Here is a 13,960-nt window from a genome sequence, read left to right as displayed (position 1 = left end):
AGGCTTTAGTTCGTGATCCCGGCCGGCGCCTTCGTCGCTGATTGGCCGTACTGGCGACGCGAATTGCCGGCGGCGCGTAGCACGACCGGCGCGGCACGACGCGCAGTGGTGTCGACTGTTGATTCCGTGTTCGGTGGCAGTCGGCAAGTCGGTAGTGGTCGGTAGCTCGCTCGACAGGACGTGCAACGCGACGTGCCTGTGTATGCGTGCGTGTGCAATGCGACGCGGCGGCGGCGGCGGCGGCGTCGGCGGCGGCGGCGGTGGTGCGTCGGAGAGAGCGGTCGTATAAATAAACGGCGACAGCCCGCGAGCGGACAGCACTCGCGAAGGCGGTCTCGTCACGGTCTCGCTCGCACGGAGAGTCGTCGGAGTGACACACGGTGTCGGCTGTGTTTTCGCGGCCTCGCTCCCTCTTCCCCTCTCTCGCACCCCCGTCGGTGTCCTTCAACCGAGGATGTCGTCGCCAACGCAAGTGGTAAGAGGGGACCGAGGATCCCGATGGACGATTCACGCCGTAAACGCGACATCGGTTCTTACTCCGAGTATTCTTTTATCGGTAAAGGTGCCACTAAAATTCATTTTGAAAGACTCTTTATTGGCCGAAAAGATCCTTTGCGGGCACTTTTATCGATAAAAGGAGGCTTCGGCACACGAGCCATTGTCTCTTACCCTCTTTTCGCGCGCTCGCTGCTTTCGTTTCGTTTTGTGTTTTTTTTTGGGCTCCTTATTAAACCGGTCAGTCCGGATTGCCGCACCGCTGTTCGATTTAAATCGAGAGAACCGGCTGGCTGCTGCTCCTTCGCTCCGTTTTGTTTTTGTTTTTCCCATTCGTATGAATCACGTTATTCGCTCTCTGCCCCTTTGTTCGAGCGGCGCATTCGCGTAAAAATAGAACTTATTGAATTAATCGAGATCGCGGGCAGCTCGCGCGCGGTGGTTGAAACTGAAACTGAAAAACTCTGCTTCCTTTTCCTCGAACGCAACTCGAGTGCGGGTGGAACGATCCTGAGAGGCTCCGAGGCCCGAGAATTCGATTCACAAGCGCCTGTACACTAGGAATCGCTGATGCCTACGCGTATGAAATTTTTAGGCACAGGTAGAACACGTATACATTCGCCGCGTGCGTGTACGAAAAGTGTACAAACGTGTTGACGTGTGCAGAAAATTGTGGGAAGGCATCCGGTGATTCCTAGTGTACAGTGATAGACCGAATGGCTGCGACATTGTTTTTTTTTTCGAGTTTAGGAACTCTAGAAATAGATCGGAAACGCTGAAAATGATGGTTCCGGAATGGCCATCGAGTAAAATATCCCTCGGAGAAGACTGAAGTGCGTCCTGATCTAGGCGCATGTTCCTAAACTCATTAAAAAGAAAGTGTTGCCACCGTTCTGTCCGTCACTGTACATGCACGAAATTGCCGGGGCGATTTTTACGCCGGGTAAGCTCGCGTCTCGCAGAGAAAATTCTTCGCCGAAGACCCGCATATTTTGCCGCGAATGTACTCGCGCTGCGTTGTTCACGCGCGGTTGGTCAATTATGTTGATTATGTTAATTTTAAAAAAATTACGCTCCTTCTGGGCAATAAAGACGACACAAATCGGCGTGAGTTCTGCGTCAATTTGTTAAAGAAAAAATAAATATCTGCATTTATCCGCAATGTAAATGTGGAATATTATTATATTCTACGTATGTTTATATTATTTAATATGAACATACAATTTGAACGTACAATTTGAATACGACGCACTAAATTATCATGCGAATGCACTCGTATCTTTCTTTGAGATTTTATATGCACTTTGTAAGCTAAACTCTTCCACTAAACTCCCCTCCTTTCCAGCGTTTCAAACGATTGCACATTCAAATTGTTAATCATTAGGGCATTAATGAATCACGAGGAAACAAGAACGGGAATTGCCGGGCAAACGGCGAGAAGCATAGAATTTCCGCGTTACGCGTATCCTGTTTGAAATTCCTTAAAGATTAAGCCAACGCGGTGATTGCAATAGAGTGCCATTAGAGAAACTACCGTATTGGCATAAAGTGACTACTCTATATCCGAGACCATTGTGCGTCCTGACGGTACCAGTATTAGATAATGTACTATCATGCAACTAGCTGGATTAGGTCGATGATTAGGCTTCACTGACTCTGGATAAATCTCGTTCATGCGCTTTTATTGCTCAGATTTCACGGACGACGAGCGGCTCGCTGGGAAATATTTTGCTCCAACTTCAACGTATATTATTTTGTTCCCTGCGAAATTCGGCAGTGTATCAAAAACGACAATACGCGCGTAAATACGCGGGATTTTATATGAATTGAATTAAAGTACCTTGAGAAATTCGGAAATGTAAAAACAATAATTATAAAAAAACGTTCTGTTAAACGCGACCAATGTTAACACAATTTAACAACGCTTTCTGAATGTTGAATCGTAACGTTTACAAGACATTAGAATTCAGCGGACATTAGACGTTTTCGCAATATCTTTTCAACGTTGAATCTACATTTCGTAACGTCGATGCAACATTGCAATGTTGTAATGGAACGTTTCCGAGGTGTTGATTCAACATTTGTAAAAATGTTTATTTTTACTTCTTTAATTTTTGTGCTGTGTTACATATACGAGGGATTTTGTAATAATCGAATCGAGTGCCGTTGATAATAAAAGAAAAGTCACTTTATAGTTACGCTTATAGTTATCGTTTAAACAGATTCTACGGAAATAGAGTTAGTCTCAATCTGCCGGCGCGTCTAATTGTGAGATTTTTTAACTTAATCTGCTTCACACAAAAAAAACATGTTTACTCGATCTCGCGATTTCACAGATCACTCAATTGTGAAACATCAAACGATAAGTCGTAGATAATTAGAGGCACTTGTGACGTAATCCACAACGTTACACATAATTTTTATCATTTAGTATTATTAAACGGTGTTTTTCGAACTCTTACGTATATCGATACAAAGATAAGCTATCTTAAGATTAGCCGCTTGCTACCGAAAGCAAACACTAGTTTGGCTAATAACGTTGAAACTTTCTTGCGAATAAATGCGGGAAAAAACATGTATACGAAGCCGCGGAAAATGTTTCCATTATGCAACTATTAGCATGCATACCTTTGCATGCATGAATAATTAAAAGATAATATAGTTCGAAAAATAAAATAAGTGGTCTATTAGAATTATCGCGAATGCCTACTTTATCACCGCCTACGCATTAGCCATGAGTTTTTCGACACGTAAAAAGACGACATTTTCGTGTATTTCAGATAAAAAGCGTTGGGCCAAAGCTGGTGCCGTTCTTTAAGAGCGTGTCTGTATATTTTGTATTACTTGCCGAGCAGCCATCTCTGCTGACGGCGTGTTTCAAATGCTTACCGATAATAAGTCTCATCATTTTCGTTCTGTTACATGGGATTAGTTTGTCTAAAGAGTGAGTAAAATATTATCATAAATATATATGTGAATAATATGTCCGATATAATTATATTGTACGATAATCTTTCCCGCTGCAGCGTTACTGACGCAAACCTCGTTTTTTTTTTTGCAGATATACCTTCTCCAGACGCATATTAACGGGCTTAGTGTTTAGTTGCTTAGGTGACGCACTATTAGTGTGGCCTAATTGCTTCACCGCGGGAATGTGTATGTTTGCCGTTGCGCAAATTATGTATATATTTGCATTTGGATTCAAACCCCTCAATTTAACGCTCGGGGCGATACTGTATATGGCTTGTGCAGTTGGTAAGGTTCGCGGGCACGGATAATCGGATTGCAAATTTTTCCGGCCGATCACATATTCATGTTTATCGATCGATATCCGTGATTAATTGACAGCGTTGATTAACATTTCCAGTCATATATGCACTGATGCCTGGATTGGACGGGGTTTTAAAAATAGGAGTGCCAATTTATACAGTATTACTTATCACTATGGCATGGAGGGCCATATCGAGAGTACAATTCTTTGGGGTAAATTTATATATACATATATTTATAATACTATAAAAATTGTGGAAACAGTGCTGGCTCGTATCTGCCATTCATCCGTGTTCCATCCCCTTTAAATATGTGACATTTACTTCTTTAACGTTGTCGTTTATTTGAATGGAAAATCAATCACGTTTTATCTATCAGGAATTATGGACATGGACTAAATTGTGCAGTTGCATCGGAAGCATTTGCTTCGTCATATCTGATACCTTGCTCGGATTTCATTATTTTCACAGTCCATTACCTTATTCTCAGGTATGTATGCATATTATGTTATGCAGATTCTGAAAAATAGCCTTGATGGATGCGACAACTTTATAAAGGGTGTAATAATAATCGATTTTCACTTTATAGGTATCCATTATGTTGACATACTATGCGGCGCAATTAGGCATAGCACTGAGTGCGGTAGATTCGAAAAACAACAGTAATAACAGAGTACCTGCCAGTAAAGGCTGAAATATTTATTCCTAATCGTTACTCGAACAAACTTATCTGCAGATACAAAGGCGTATATGGAAGAGATCTTTTTACACGTCTGCTTTGAACTATGTGCATAATTCCAGTAGGAAATCGTTGTGATAATCGTCTTTGACATGTTGAATATTTCAAAGCCATATTATTGAATGAGACTCGTAGAGGGTTTCAGTGATAGGATGTTGTACCTTCAACTGTAGAAATAGACTTATATTTCTTTTTCTACTATTAATGCAATGCAAAGAAGTGTCCTATAGAGATTTCATACCAGCCACATCTGTGGTTTCCTATTTTTTGTATATGTATAAGACAAGTGGTTATTAAAAAAACTATTATACTATTATTAAGGATAGGCATAATGGAAGAGAACGTTAGTACTCTAAGAAAGATACTTTCGTAGCGGAAACTTCGTTGTTGTTTTCATCAAAGAAAGAAACTTGTGTTGTAGTGTTGGGACATATCGCTAGATCGAGACTTTTCCAATGTAAAAAGAAGGTACGTTACATTGTTAGCACTAGGGTACAATTACATTTGTCGCGCGACAAAGTTTTTTAAGCGTGTTAATTGACTGCGGAATAGAAAATTTCTAGAGACTCGAGAAGTTTTTTATTCTGCGGCCAATCAACACGCTCGAAAAATGCGTCGTACGACAAATGTAATACTAGCCTTGAGCGTTTCTTGTGCGTAAAAAGTTCAACAAATTATATAAAATTGATTATTTTTCATATACATTCGGGCCAAAATGCAATAGCTTACCTGCGATATATCGCATATGAGGAATATATTGTCTCTTGTAAGAAAAGTTACTGTTGTGTATATATATATATCATGTATGATCTATACTTGTTGTCAGTGTACCATCCTTCAATGTAAATTATCATCTTGCGGAGAACAAGTCGCAATATATAGGTGTAAATTGTACTATAGAAATATTTCTTACGTCAGTCTATGTTATGCGTTACTGTATAAATCATGTTATTAGACAATATGTTGTGTCTCTGTTATAACATGAATCGTTATTAACACTGCCATTTTCTTTGGCAAGATAAAAATGACTAGAACAGATTTAACTGGATGTCTAATTAGATTAAATTATGCAATATTTTAATAGCGAAAGTATAATATTTATAAACATAGATATAAAATTAGGAATTTTTATCAATTAAATTTTCAAATAGAACGTTTATTGGCTCAATTAAATGTCCTGCTCGTTTGCCTTGCGTTACATATGTATACTGGTTCGTTCTCTTGAGACGCAAATTACCTTACTCTAGTATAAAATTCACTTTATTCTACGAAATGTGCATTATTGAAAATTGAAAATATTCAGGTTCATTTATTGCATTTTTTTGCAACGGCGCATTTTACTTGAACCACTTATACTCTCTGGCTGTATTATAATATTTTTATTTTCTTTTCTCGTTCTGTTAAGTACAAACATATCAGTATAGCTTTTTTTTTATAAAAGTAACATAGCAAATATATGTAACAATTACGATATAGCTAAATTCAAAATACTTTCCAATGCATTTTCTTGGAATTGCCTGGCAGAACGCAAATATTACATGTAGCTTAATGTACTGTATATGTTGTAGACTATATAAAAAAATATACCATGTATCATCTGTGAAGGTAATACAAGACCTTTAGCGAGGGCACATGGCATGTCTACCTCCGTCCACAGGTAACGTCGCTCCTGTTATGAAACTAGCGTCGTCACTCGCCAGAAACGCAATGGTCTTTGCGACTTCCGTGACGTCGCCCGTTCTTCCGAGGGCATGCGTCTCTTTACTGTGCTCGAAGAAGCTCGCGAGCTGCTCTTTGCTCATTCCGCTGCTCTCGTGGAGATTTGTTACTGTAACACCGGGATTCACAGCATTCACGCGCACCTGGAGCAATTTTAAGAACATGAAGCGAGATAACAATCAGAAATAATATCGAGCCGCAATTTACGAAGAAGACTCGTTTGCGCGCACCTGTTTTGGTGCCAATTCCAGGGCGACGCAACGCGTAAACTGATCCACGGCCGCCTTGCTCATGCAGTATGCCAGGCAACCCGGGAAAGATCGTAATCCGGTTACGCTAGAGACGTTAACAATGTTGCCTTTCGTCTTGACTAAGTGTGGCACCGCCAGTGCTGTCAATTGGTACACCGAGCGAACGTTGATGTTGAAAACGCTAAAAACATACGTTTACATGATACCAACGTGGTGTAAACGATTCCTTCTATCGTGCATGCACGTTCATACAATCGGCGTGTCGTCCACACGTACTTGTCGTACTGTTCCAGGCTTGTGGTCTCTATACTACCGGATTCCAGAATTCCAGCATTGTTAACTAGAACGTCCAGTTTGCCGTAGTGCTTGATCGTCGCGTCGATGATATTCTTCACGTCGCTCTCGTTGGTCAGCTCCCCCGTCACGATAAACGGCTTCGACTGGCCGCACTGCTCGGCCACCTTGTTCAAATTCTGCTTATTGCGCCCGCTTAGCGACAGCGACGCGCCAAGCTGAGCCAGGTGGACAGCCGTAGCAGCACCAATTCCTGAACTGGCCCCCGTCACCAGAACAACTTTCCCCGCGAAGGACATCTGGCAAAATAAACGGTGTTCTTCAATACTGCAGCAGCAGATCAGTGTCGTTCAGAGGTGAACTGTGCTAAAACCTAAACTTGACAGGGGAGATTGTTCGAGAAAGTTTCCCTTCTTTCCCACCTTTTATTGAATTACGTCCTTCCAGTGCTCTTTCACTAAATTACGTTCTTCTGATGCTCCGTAGAAGAAAGTAAACAATAGTCGCAACTATTTCCAGACAGCCAAATCTGCCAGAGCAGATTTCGTCAAATGCCCACTACATATTTTGAAGGGAGAAAGACTGCAGATTGCACGCAGGAACTGATATATTCGACACGTTGCCAGCGTTTGTCAGCAGAAATACAACCAAATCTGCTCACATAACTGGACCTGCTCGGTTTCTGCCGACAGTCTGTTTTACAGACTTTGTTGCCAAAACGAAAGCCAAATGCGGACACAGATGGTTTTGGTGTGGGCTTCTGATGAATCTGCCAACATTTTGCTGACTGGGAATGAGCCGCGCCTTCGATAAAACGCAAATTCATATAAAACTGCGGACACTGTTCGCCACCAATAGAACTCGACAAGCAGGCTCTGTAGAAATCTCGTGTTTGAAGAAGTGCCTTAACGCTGTTCACCTCTGAGGTCAACTGCGTTGATACGAACAAACATCCGTTGCATGTGTCGCATGGTTTGAGGCAATAATAGCTGCGCTCGGCGTTGCAAACTCGAGGCGTCGGAGTGGCCCTTTTGTATTCGAGTGAAGAAGAGAATGAGATAGAAAGGAAGGAAGGGCGCTCCAACGCCTTGGATTTGTAAATTTGTGTCGAACGCAGCTCATATCGCAGCTCTTATGGGTGCGTTCGGGAGCTCACTATCACTGCTACTTAGCGTTAAAAACATTATTCTATCTTTGCTGCCCATTATGCGTCGAGAATAGCCAGAACGACGCTTTCAGCGCTAAGTAGCGCTGATAGTCAGCTCCCGGACGCACACTCTAAATATCCATCATTGTTAGAGCCGATAATGCTGGATTCGCGGCTGCAAATTTGTTTCCTCAGAAATACGCCTCATTTTGTTGCATTCGCCCCCTTTTGTGGGAGCGCCTTTCGATCGTCAAGTTATATCGGCGTGATATTTCTAGGAATTCCTTGAAATTCACGTGCTCCATCGTGATCAAACGCCGAATCCGAGGCGGCGCTTGACCATCTTCAAGCGCTCAACTTTTGAAATTTCCCTCAACGGGAAAATATGCGGGGCGAGGGCCGGGATCGAACCAAGGACCCTATCCATTCGTGTCAGCAGAGTTACACGTCATCCCGTTTGATCCCGTTAGGTCGGAAATACATTCCTCGTGAAATGGGTTAGGTTTTTCGTAGAGGAACGAAGAGGAGAAATATGTAGAGAAGAAGACTGAGATAATTGCGTCGAATTATGTTAAATAATGCCGCGTATATTTTAATAGTCATTTGAATACTCACTGTGATACTGCGACGATATCTGCGAAACTTGCGAGGTTGAACGATTATGTTATCTGCGCCGGTTCCGCCTCCGTCCCGTGGCGTAGCGGTAAACAGACAAAGTAGACATGGCACCAAACATGATATGATAAGTGGCTTAACATTCGCGTGCGTAGCTGCAAAAATGTCCCCCCCCTCTCTTTTACACTTCAAGAACGCCCACGGCCCAGCCTGCTTCTTGTCCACGCTCCTAACATCAGTTTGCACTGTGACTCTCAATTATGTCCATTTCTACCAATGCGGATTAAATTTGAATTTCGGCTCAATTAATTTTATCCTTTTCTATGTACCGAAAGTTAGGAAAAAAGCATGTTAAACCGAGATTAAAGTTAATCTACACTGGTAGAAATGGACATAAGTAATTCACTAAATTACATAAAATTAATCTACATTATCACCTCAAAATTTTAAACAAATTGAATTTCACATGAAATTTAAAACATACATAGAAAACGCAAGGAAAGTCGAATCTTTTTATATTATCGTTTCACCTTTTCCGACAAGTCTAGAACAATATTATCGGTATCGACAATCGATTACGATAATTAATTGTACACAACGTATATAAACAGAATAAAAATATAGTCCGTTTGTTGTTTAAAGCCAACGGCACACGACACCATTTTGCCTACTGGATTGCTTGCGAGAGCCAATCAGCCGATCTAAAACTGCACCCTTGGCTCTCGCAAGAAATCCAGTAGGCAAAATAGTATCGTGTACCGCTGGCTCTATTAGAACCGATCATTCATTTCATAATGATACAACGCAAGAATTGGTCATGGTTAAAAAATCAATACACATAAACGGTATCGTTATATATGTTTTATTTGTTCTAATTCACTTATTATAGTCGCTAGGTACTGTTCAACCCTCGTTAATTGGGTCGTGACATCTTCATTATCCCACTCTTGTGCCTGTATCCTTTTCACGACTCCTTGAAGCGACAATTTTGCGCTTCCCAACATCCTCCTTTTCTTGACGCTCGAGCTGTCAGTGGTGCAACATAAGTATGTTTGCGCCAAGCTACAACATAATTCCAACACGTTTCGCGCTGTATCTTTGTCGCGCCACCAGTCCGAGTTTGAAGTCATAAAGCGATGCGCTTGTTGTAAACATTGAGCCGCTTTCTCGTTGTCAACGTCCGTTTGCCTTAATAGAAGAAGCTCAGCGTACATCCTCCAGAGATCTGCATTATTAACTACGTTCGAGGTGATTCTTCCAAATAATTCCAAAGTATTTTTAAGCAAACGAGATGCTGGATTCCCGTCCGAGTCGTTAATATTATTTATTATGGCATTTGTTAATATTTTAAGAACCGGAACATCCGAATGGGTGTTTTTCAGGTCCAAGATACGATGATAGCATCGAATAACCTGCGAACAAATCAAAATTGTTTGAAGATATAAATATTTAATATAAAGATTTAGATCTAATATACAAACAACGTAACTGATTCTACAAATGTTTTAAACATGTTAACAGTCTTAAAACTAGTTTAACAAAAAACTTGGTGAACAAAATCATCACATGTGGACACTTACTTCTGAAAAATGCCCCAAATCGATGCTCACTATCATTAAATTATCCCACACCTCCCAACGATTGTAATTACATTTTATAGCATCCTGTAGACACTTCCACGCTCTTGGTTTGTCTCCCAATTTTATGTACGCTTTGGCTAGATTGTTCCACGCTTCGAAACACTGATATTCCTATATTAAGAATAATAATTTTATTAGATAGTCAACCGTAAAAATATCGACACCAGAAAGATATGCGTACAGTTTCTTCCAAGTCACAGTAACGTCTATATGCCGTAGCGGCTAACTTCCAATCTTCTACTTGCAACGCTGCATAGCCCAGTCTAAACCATACGGTTGTTTGAATATTATTCAGTTCGACTGACAGCTTCAAATGTGGTATAGCCTCAGCGTACTAAAAAATAGACATTTAAGATTCAAACACACGTTTTACAATAATTGACAATCAACAGAAGTACTAACATCTTTCTTGTTGAAGTAATAGTGTCCCCAATGCCTTTGCACTCTACTGCTTCTCTCCCCGGATAATCTCCATGCGGTTTCATAATGACTCACATTTCCAGTTGTATCCCCTAACAGGCACCACAAATTCACCGTTGGCTTCTTCGATATTTCTTGCTCAATAATTTCAGCCGCCTGAAAACGTGCGCAAGTTATTTATTACGCAATCGTTAGGTCGTATCACACTCGATATGAAATGTGCATTACCTTGTGCTTCAAATTTAACTCGCTGTAACAGTAGATCACTTGCTCCCATACTTTTAGCTTTGTGAAAACTTCCAGCGCTTGGTGAAGCAAGCCAAGACTGACCATTAATTCAGCCCATTTCTCTTCCAATATCCAAACAGGTTTCATACCGCTCGCGAAAAACAGATCCATTCTCCTGGCTACCGGTGCTTTCGCGTCGTTGTGATCTTTCAGTAGAAACTCCAATTGCAGCATGGATCGTTCGACAGTTTTCTTATGAGTCGACTCCAGAAAGCAACGATAGCATAAAGAATTCATCTTTAACGTCCAGTTTCTTGTACTGTCTATAACTTTCTATAAGAAATACTTATTAACAATATTTTCCAAATAACAAAAAAAAACACAAAAATGCAATGATAACATTGTGGCTTACAGTCAGATAGGGTTTGATTTCCTCGTCAGTAAGATGGTCTTTGGGTCGACTCCGCAGCAACTGAAAACTATTAAAACCCCTCTACACTACAATGCTATAATTCAAATACATAATAACAGGTACGAATGAGGTGGCGAGCGTGGCGCAGAGAAATGTGCGCGGCTTAGTAAGTAAATAATAGAAAAGATCCGAGTTCAAATCCAGCCATGGACACTGCTGGTTTTCTTCGGGTGCTACTTCTCAGAGGGAAATGACAACCACCGAGAGAGTATCTTGCCACATATCCCCTTTAAGGGTACAATCCTCCAGGTTGGAGGTGTTATACTTACTATCTCGCCAAAATTACCGCTTCTTCCATCATGCCCAGTTCAACCACTTCCTTACGTTCCGAAAACTCGATGTCCTCCAATCTCACTTCGTCGTTCAACTTCAAAGCTTTCGGCAAGTCCTTGCAAGCTATTGAAGGAAAAGTATCATTGCTCTCCACCTCAATCTTGAGGTACAACTGCGCCTTTTCTTCCTGTTGATACTTGGTGCGCTTTCCCATCGCACCTTCCAGATGTAGTTTTATGCCTACTGCTGTCTGCGCACTCTCGAGATACTCCTCAGAGTTCTGTATTCTCGTATAATATTGGTAAAATGTAACGACCTCCAGTGTGAACAAAAGCCGGCAAAGAGGATCATTCGCGACAATATGTAGACGATGAATTTTTGTTACTAGATTCTCCAGCTCTTCGAACAGCACCCCCGAGTCTTCCTCTAGCACACGCTGATGCAAGAAAGTGGCTCTGAACAGCCACCAGACGCAGCTTGGATATTTCAGCTGCAGATCCGTGTTAGAGAATATCTTCTGAGCGAGGTAAAGGAGCTCCGGCTTCCGTATATTTATATTACATTCGTCGTGCAGAGACAAGTGCTTGAGTGCCTCGTCTCTTTTGGCTCTTAACCAGTCGACATCCTTGTCAGTGGGCGGGCCCGTCCAGTTGCATTGGACAAAGTGCAACAACGCAGCTACTCCTGCACAGAGCCACGACAAAGGCGCGGGGGTTCTAGATAATTCGATACGTACGATCTGTTCTAAGCTATCGCCAGTCCCTGCGTCAACGAGCGCAGGTAGCTCTTCGCTTATCGCATTCTCATACTGGCCATTTAATACGTCGCGTACATTGTGTGGCACATTCGAATCTGAAATTAAAGATAGAACATATAATTTACTAGTAGTCTTCTATCGCGAGATAGGCTCTTAATATGAGACAGTAGGTTTTCAACGTCCAAATTCAATCGCAAATCTTGCTTCGCAACGATCACGCGATCTAACAATCAATTTTCCGCTAAACGGACCTCACTCCATGGGCAATAAATTCATGGCGGAACCAACAGACGACGCCTATTAATTTAGCAGAAACCTCTATTTCATATTAGAAGCCTATCCCACAACAGGGGACTTTCCTCTAAATGTATACAGTCAAATTTTATTATTTTACTACACGCATATGCAATCGGCACACCTTCATTTCTGGAGAAATTGAGTAGAAGTTCAATCTCGATGTCTCGGTCTGTCTCGCTTGCACGTGAAGCCATCGTATTGCAATACAATTGTAAACACGCGGAAAATTATTGTATTTATACTGCGTTGGAATGTCAATTTCGCGCGAGAGTAAACGACGCCCGCGACCACACGTGGCTGCGAAGTTGAGGTTAAACTAGGTTCGGCCGGGTCCAGGGGAGCGATCACGTGCACCGATCGAATTCGAATTCGAGAAGGAATATGCCATCCGATACCACTCTTCGTACATGAACAATCTATGGTCTGGGAGAAACTATCCTATAATAAATAAGCATGAACCATGAAACCTGTTGAGTAGAAACGTATGAGAAGTCGACCGATCGAATTCGATCGTGTACATACATACATACGTGATCGCTCCCCTGGTCTGGTCACAGACTTCTATATAAAGCCCATCACACAATGCCAGGCAACAGGCAACAGGAACAGGGAATAGAATTTCTGATGGGCTCATTCAGACTGGACGCGATGAGCGACGAGCGACGCGCGATTATCCAATGAGCGTACAGGTTTTATGGGAAAGCGTACAGTTTTCCTATAAAGACTGCACGCCCATTGGATATCGCGCGTCGCCCATCGCTCATCGCGTTCAGTCTGAATGAGCCATGACGCGTTGGATTCGTCGGAAATTTTCTACCAACCAATCCAACGCGTCAGAAATTCTATTCCCTGTTCCTATTGCCTGTGCTTTCCTATTGTGTGATAGGCTTCAAAGTTGCTTCCACGCATTATGTATTACATAGCGGTCATGTGACGTGATCACGTGATGATTCCGGTAATATAGCCGATGCATTACCACATGTGATACCGAGTGATACGTGTCTCGATACACACGATAGGACCGACTTGATGGTACGCGTAATAATGCGTTTTCCCCTCTCTCGAAAAAAAAGCATGTATGTATGTACAGCACGTGGAGTCACACTGTGTTACTACCGCAAGAAGTAAACTCTGCGCGTTGCGCCGTGCGCGCTGGCAGTCAAAAATGTGTCGTAACTATTTCTTTTTATAATTTAAAAACTATGGTTGGGAGAAAATTTAGGTAAAGGAAAAAGTCTCGATTTTCGCGATTTGAATTTGGAAAGTCTCGGAAATCCAATTCTTGGAATTTTAGATAGTGCCACCTCTTTGCTGATCATGTTCTCCTGATACTTTGCCAGTTTT

The 13,960-nt window shown here is 41.9% G+C and overlaps 3 protein-coding genes across 5 annotated transcripts; 1 reads left to right on the top strand and 2 right to left on the bottom strand.

Annotated features, from left to right (window-relative positions):
• Nucleotides 1-286: 286 nt before the first annotated feature.
• LOC105559285 (lysoplasmalogenase-like protein TMEM86A) lies at nucleotides 287-5,541 on the top strand. The gene is made up of 6 exons (XM_012007456.1): nucleotides 287-475; nucleotides 3,276-3,439; nucleotides 3,557-3,750; nucleotides 3,863-3,978; nucleotides 4,144-4,254; nucleotides 4,354-5,541. Exons 1-6 carry the CDS (start codon nucleotides 455-457, stop codon nucleotides 4,456-4,458), a joined length of 711 nt encoding a protein of 236 aa, XP_011862846.1. The 5' UTR covers nucleotides 287-454; the 3' UTR covers nucleotides 4,459-5,541.
• A 100-nt stretch (nucleotides 5,542-5,641) lies between these two features.
• On the bottom strand, nucleotides 5,642-8,803 carry LOC105559284 (dehydrogenase/reductase SDR family member 4-like). Of its 3 annotated transcripts, none has more exons than XM_012007454.1 (4): nucleotides 8,538-8,803; nucleotides 6,750-7,066; nucleotides 6,453-6,654; nucleotides 5,642-6,365 (listed from the first exon to the last, which is right to left on the bottom strand). In XM_012007454.1, exons 2-4 carry the CDS (start codon nucleotides 7,064-7,066, stop codon nucleotides 6,123-6,125), a joined length of 762 nt encoding a protein of 253 aa, XP_011862844.1. In that variant the 5' UTR covers nucleotides 8,538-8,803; the 3' UTR covers nucleotides 5,642-6,122. The 3 variants fall into 3 exon arrangements, with proteins under 3 accessions (XP_011862844.1, XP_011862843.1, XP_011862845.1); XM_012007453.1 differs by having other exon boundaries at nucleotides 8,530-8,802; XM_012007455.1 differs by lacking the exon at nucleotides 8,538-8,803 and adding an exon at nucleotides 7,190-8,518.
• A 572-nt stretch (nucleotides 8,804-9,375) lies between these two features.
• On the bottom strand, nucleotides 9,376-13,141 carry LOC105559282 (tetratricopeptide repeat protein 27). Its single transcript, XM_012007452.1, has 8 exons — nucleotides 12,738-13,141; nucleotides 11,559-12,414; nucleotides 11,230-11,296; nucleotides 10,818-11,150; nucleotides 10,572-10,745; nucleotides 10,351-10,503; nucleotides 10,110-10,280; nucleotides 9,376-9,941 (listed from the first exon to the last, which is right to left on the bottom strand). The coding sequence occupies exons 1-8, from the start codon at nucleotides 12,808-12,810 to the stop codon at nucleotides 9,381-9,383; spliced, it is 2,388 nt and encodes a 795-aa protein (XP_011862842.1). The 5' UTR covers nucleotides 12,811-13,141; the 3' UTR covers nucleotides 9,376-9,380.
• Between the last annotated feature and the right edge of the window lie 819 nt (nucleotides 13,142-13,960).

Source organism: Vollenhovia emeryi, unplaced genomic scaffold (assembly GCF_000949405.1).
Source record: "Vollenhovia emeryi isolate VEMERY1.0 unplaced genomic scaffold, V.emery_V1.0 DF939282.1, whole genome shotgun sequence".
NCBI lineage: Eukaryota > Metazoa > Arthropoda > Insecta > Hymenoptera > Formicidae > Vollenhovia > Vollenhovia emeryi.
This window is presented reverse-complemented; position numbering and strand designations above follow the sequence as displayed.